General features: G+C 36.8%; 1 protein-coding gene across 1 annotated transcript; it reads right to left on the reverse strand.

Moving 5' to 3' along the window:
- Positions 1-37: 37 nt before the first annotated feature.
- LOC128204580 (allene oxide synthase-lipoxygenase protein-like) lies at positions 38-3,756 on the reverse strand. The gene is made up of 4 exons (XM_052905986.1): positions 3,511-3,756; positions 2,791-2,992; positions 1,971-2,232; positions 38-1,379 (listed from the first exon to the last, which is right to left on the reverse strand). Exons 1-4 carry the CDS (start codon positions 3,754-3,756, stop codon positions 38-40), a joined length of 2,052 nt encoding a protein of 683 aa, XP_052761946.1.
- Between the last annotated feature and the right edge of the window lie 2,643 nt (positions 3,757-6,399).

Raw genomic sequence — 6,399 nt, forward strand, 5'->3', positions numbered from 1 at the left:
ATGTAAGTATGTTGCTCCATTACAGTTTCAGTGAAGTTCAAGGGCACATGCTATTCGGAATTTCACTTGGATCTAAATATAGATAAGGTGGTGACCTCAGCCTATTCTTACACTTTATTGTCGCGCTCAGAGCCTTGAGGTCCTCTTTAAAGTCTTTCACAACCTTAACCGCCTTGGGGTCAAACACGTAATTTGTTTCAAAGTCACCTAGAGGCTTTGTGTGTTTCTCGCTGAGACATTTCATAATCATCATCGTGTCCAGCATGGTGGTTTTACCGGGTAACACATCTAGGACGTCTTGCTCCAACACGGCCGCCTTGTGCCGTGGTGGCTCTCCTGACAGGCGCGTCGGGTAGTTTGGCGGAAACGCATACTCGTCGTACTGTTTGAAACATGTGGCCGCGTGCCCTGCAGAACACGTATAGATGATAAAGCAGCATACTTGGGTGATCTGAGATCGTTTTTTGAAGAGGTCCGAGTCTCCAGGGACGCCCTGCAACCCGAGTCCGCCTTCCACTTCCGGTGTTACCATTTCCGTCCGCCATGCTTGAAGCTCCCAGTCTTCCGCGACGTCTTCGTCACTGGTGTAGTAGAGTTTGAGGTACCGAGTGACGTACACTTCAATGAGCTCCCAAAGGGCTAGAGCGTCGTCCCGGAAATAGTATTGACTCAATATATCCGTATCTGCGACCCCGCGCGTGCGTAGATCAGCCGGAAGTGTACCCTCAATGTCCATCCGCCACATTGTCTTATGACGACGCACTAATTCGTCAAATCCCTCGCTATTGATGGACATTATCTCCTCGAGCCAACCGGAACCTGAAGCGTGGAGCTTCTCAGACAATCTCTGGTTAACGGCCACTGCGAGATGAAAGTGTGGCGCCAAAAGCTTATAAACTGGATGTGACTGCGACAGCTGGCGATGAATGGCGACAATGATTCCCTCCATGTTGCTATGCATAAACCCGAGATGGGACACGGCAAGGTGGATGCTAGCGTCTGCGTTGTTGAACCACATTTTTGCAAGCGTCCACGTGAAGTGGGAGTCCGAGGGTAAGAACACAGGGTTATCATCGGCAATGTCTTGAAACAGCTGAATAGCTATCGGAATAAGAACGCCGTCGCTTTTCTCAAAGAAAAGAGCCATTGGTGCACAAACATGACAATCGTCGTGTGTAGAAATGTTTTGCAGGATGCTATGATCCACAATAAACACGCGTCTATCGCTCAGTGTACGAGTTAGGGAACAACCATCGAGAAAAGGGGCCACCATTTCCTCTGTGACGCCGAAGTTATTGGGTATGCGTTTACACACCCGAATCCAAGAGTTGTTGACGCCCGCGAGTCGCTGGAGCCCAAACGCTTTGTCGTCATTCCACCTGAATGGATATGAAAGTCGAGTGTTGTAAATACACTTGGATTTGAGCTTACTTATGTATCTTAATTAATTGGAATGTGTCCTACACTTGTAGAATCCGTTTTTAACAAACGTATATACTTCAAATAAGTGCAACTGAAAGGATTTTTTATTGGATTTCTTTCTTTTTTTCAAATGTGTTCAAAGTGTTATTTAAACACACACAAATTAGTGACGCGTTGCGTAATTGGAACCGTAATCCATTAAATGAAATAAATTATAATGAGAAAAGCAAGAAATTGGACTCATTTATATCTGAAATGGTCAATCACAAACTCGTGAAACTCGTTTGGACGTTTATATAAAACATTATGCCGCAACATTGACCATAACAAATAGAAAAAAGGCTGAAACAAGTATGGATGTTTAACCGCCTCCCACCCAAGGGTCTTGGGATTGAACACCACCAAGAAGAAGCAGAAGAAGAAGAAGAAGAAGAAGAAGAAGAAGAAAAAGAAGAAGAAGAAGAAGAAGAAGAAGAACATCATCATCGTCATCATCATCTTCATCAACAACAACAACAATAACAACAACAACAACGGCAAAAGTATACCTGTTAAGGTCGGACGGCTCCAGTAGTCCTCGTGTGAAGACGTTGTGAACGTCATCCATGGAGCGCCAGTTACTCGTGGTCAACCGGACGAACTTGCTCGTCACGCTGTTGCGAGTCCGTTGTTTAATTATGTCCCAGCTGTGATCTGCTGGAAACTGCTCGTCGATCGGAAGGGGCGTTCGCGCCTGCGCAGGAAGTCCAGGCATTCGCACGTGCAGTTGGTATGTTTCCCGTTTTTCTTCAAGTTCTTGGCGACGTTGATCTAAAAAAGCAATAATTTGTCATTAATTACATGTACTAATTTTCCAGAAAAATAATTCAAGTTATCCGAGTAATCGAGTACTCGAGTGCCATTTTTTATACTCGTTGCCATCCATATTAATTAGTCACTAAACATTAGAACACAGAACAGTAGTCCTGTAAATAATAGAGCGACGCATATCAGATGCAACTCCAAGAATTCCAAGCAATAGGGGTCGATTTTTAAAACAACAACAGGGAAAATAACTTCTAGTATTAAATATCCCTCAGAGTACCTTTTAAGCAAAAACGGAACACTTTTTATTTGCTACCATTGTAATTAGTTTTTTTTTTCTTTTTATATTTCTTCGGCTGGATCCACGGCGAAAGCTAAAGAGGGTCGAACAATAGCTTACTGTACTCAGTAAAGATATGATTAACAATTGTTCATATACAGAAAATGTATATCATATAGCAACCGGCCCCTGAAGTATATTTTGTAACTGCTGAACAAGCTCAATCGTGCCGGTTTCTCGATATCGATTATTTTGTTGACCGGTTTATTGCGCGCGAAACTTACCGGTACCGGCCTTGTCATGCTGTGGTAGACTGATATCAAGCGGATAGAATTTGTATCGATAATTTGGCCTGATCCAGCGGAAAATTGGGAATACAGTCTTTATCCTCGTTTCCTTGTTTACAATCATGATCGTTTCTACAAACCAGTCGCGTCTGAAGCCCGCCGTATCTCGCCATAACTCAATATGGTCAAGCACAGAAAACTGAAAGTTAATGAAATAAAATATATTTGGCATAAACTACAGTAAAGCCAGAAACAATTTAAAGACTGTTTGAACATTCGGCGGGTGGGCAAATAACATTCTTCTTCTTCTTCTTATTATTATTATTATTATTATTATTATTATTATTATTATTATTATTATTATTATCTAGCTTTAATGTAAGCGCCATTTTCGCAATATTCGATCACATCTACTTCAATTAAAAGTAACACGTCCGGAGGGAGATATTACAATATTAAACCTTTTTTATTAATCATTTTTTGGGGGTTTATATAGTTTTATTAGTCATATAAATTTAAATCTTACGAAACGTGTCCGGGCAGAGAGTTGATTAAATTGACATTCAGCACTTGAGCAAAATAGTCAGGACTTAATACAAATACAGGTCATTTTGAACAAGTTGTATTTAAAAATAACAAAATATCAGTGAAATACAAACTCTATTTTATTCTATTAACACGGAAAGTATATTCAAAGTAAACAAATTAGGAAGTTACCGGCTGGAACTTGATTTTAAACTTGTCCAAATTGCCTCGATCAAAGTTATCCCTGAAAAGAACGGCGAGCTTGGTTTCCGGGGATTTCCCGCCATCTTGACCATGCATCACAATGTAAACATGTGCGTCAGTTCCGGCCCGTGGATGGTCCCCAGTTTGTACATATACGTTGTAATTATAGAAGCCGGCAAACAGCGAACTGCGCCTGCGCAAACTGTTGCTTATCCGGTTGGTAAACTTTGACATTGCGTTTCTGAAAAGGCACATAAAATTCAAGTGTTTGGCATTACGTTTTGGGAGGTTGTTTGCAGATTCAGAATCAAAATCCGGAAACATTCACGAAAATCGAATACGAACTCCCGGATCTAAACGCAGTACTTATTAACCCTTTATTACATAAACAACTGATTTAAAGGACCTAAATTATACGTTTTCATATAAAGAAATCTATGACGCATTATTTTGTCATTTTAACAAGCGCAATGATACCTTTTATGAATCAGAGTAGAATACTGTATTGCACTTGGTTGACAATATATTTTGAGGTATTAACTTGCAAATGTTTGATACGTATAAAATAAAAAAAAAGCTTTGCAAGAGAAAATTAAAAAAAAAATATTAAAATTTTAGAAACGCAAAAAAATCTTTATTCAATATATGTCACACCCTTATAAAATTATCTAATGATAGACGCAATGAGGCATCATCCTAAATCTGACTTAGCAAAAGAAAGACATACAAGTACAGGAGTGGTATTCAAAATTCAAAGTTAAGCTTACTTTATAGTCATACATCATTGACTTTATTCCCAGTAAAGGTTAATTATCAATAACACGTTCAGATTAGCAGTATTGTTCTAAGATCCAATTCAGACCAATACCGATACCTGGGGTTGTATTCAATATTAAACTTAAGTTAATCTTATGGTCATTTATCATTGACTTCATTCACTCTATTGGTCAGTTATTAATAACAAGTAATCCGATTAGCTACATCATTCTTAGATCTAATTAGGTATTATACTGATTCCAGCCCAGCCCAGTACATACTGTATACAATTTTTTTATAGTACTGTTCACGTCAGACTTGAATTTATAACAAAACTATTTAAAAGAAGATTTCATAATGATATAAGATATTATTATGATTGCATGCTTAGAGTCATAACAGTTAAATTATTTATAAAGATATATACAATGAGTTATGTTATGTTGACACACTGACTATATTCATATCTGTATGGTTATGGAATACACCAACATGTATATATGATCAACGATAATCAGTAGAATAAACAATCACTAATGTTGCGGAAGACAAACTGACTATAGTTATACCAGGCCCCAATATCACGAAAAACTCAAGTCAAATCTCAGTCTCAGTCTCAACTCATTTTTCCACACAACAATATGACGTTATTCCAAACTACTTATGTTTTACTATTTTTAAAACCGCATTCTCTTGTGCATTATGTTGATCAACATCTTTTCGCAATTTTCTAAAAAGAAATATTTCTACAGCACAAAAGGTTCTTGAGTAAAACTCAAAACTAATAAATTGGACTCAAGTACAATGTTTGCTCCCAAATTATTTTTATGAAATATTGACCAAATATTTTTATCAACACAGTATATAAGGGAATGCTATTATAAAATAGGTGAAAAATGTACAATATTGAATATTATACAGATGCTTTTATGTGATAAAATGAGTTGAGATTGAGAATTAACTGAAGTATTTTTGTGATATTGGGGCCAGAATGTTTAAGAAATACAACTATCTTAAGTATCAACGATTATCAATAGAAAGTTGATCCATTACTCATATATGTTTTTAAAAAGAAACAAAAATGAATGTATCATACCGTGACATTGTTTCGTAATTCCCGTGTCATACAAACAAACTAGACTAATTTAAACTGCATCTGTATGGAAGTAAGTCAGCATCTTAAAATAATGGCTGGTGACATTATATTTCTTATATATGCTTTCCCCTGAGCTAGTTTCACCTTAATTACAAAATATATCATACGCAGTTGGATTAACAGTGTATGAGCCAACGGCGTATACATGGACACCAGAATATATTTATATTTAATTATGTCACATTTAGCCTATTGTTCAGAACTTTGTGAGATTAACTACCGTGTTAACGCTATAGTTGTTACTTTCAATGTTTATTCAGGACTACTCTGAATGTTTCATGAATGCAGTCGTTTTCCGAGTTTTTGGATGTTTAATATAAATATATGGACACACAAGAAACTAATTTACATATAACAATTATCGATTATACATTTTTAGTTTTCATTTTTCCGCGATACGCTTACGTCGGACACATCGCTTTGGTATTGATAGCAGTAGCAACAATAGCAATAGCTAACAACGACGACAGCAACAATCAATCCTTTGAGAGACGGCAAAACGAGCAATGATAAAACTGATTAAAAATAAATGCAAACTCGACTTTGAATATATTATTTTACCAAGTTATAAAACATGCATTTATATTCCAAATATTTAAAATGTAAGATCTATTTAGTAAAATAATCGTTATACTATTAATACACACTTGTAAAAGGAATTTATACTCACGAAGCAAACTGTTGTTTTCCTTCCGACTATTTGTTTTGTTCTATAAATCGATATAGTAGTAAAACAATTAGTATAATATTGATTATATTAATATCTTACAGCAGATCAAAAGACCATCTGAATACACTTAAGTGGACATATTGGTTTCCATGACGTTTATATTACAACATGTGTCAACATCGATGTTTTACTTATTGCTTTGCGTACGCTTAAACGCGAGTGATTGACAAACTATTATCCATGTACTGCAATTAAAAGTAATTATATGCATTTATCTTTTAAGACATGCTGTACA

This window comes from Mya arenaria, chromosome 10, assembly GCF_026914265.1.
Source record: "Mya arenaria isolate MELC-2E11 chromosome 10, ASM2691426v1".
In the NCBI taxonomy this organism is placed as follows: Eukaryota; Metazoa; Mollusca; class Bivalvia; order Myida; family Myidae; genus Mya; species Mya arenaria.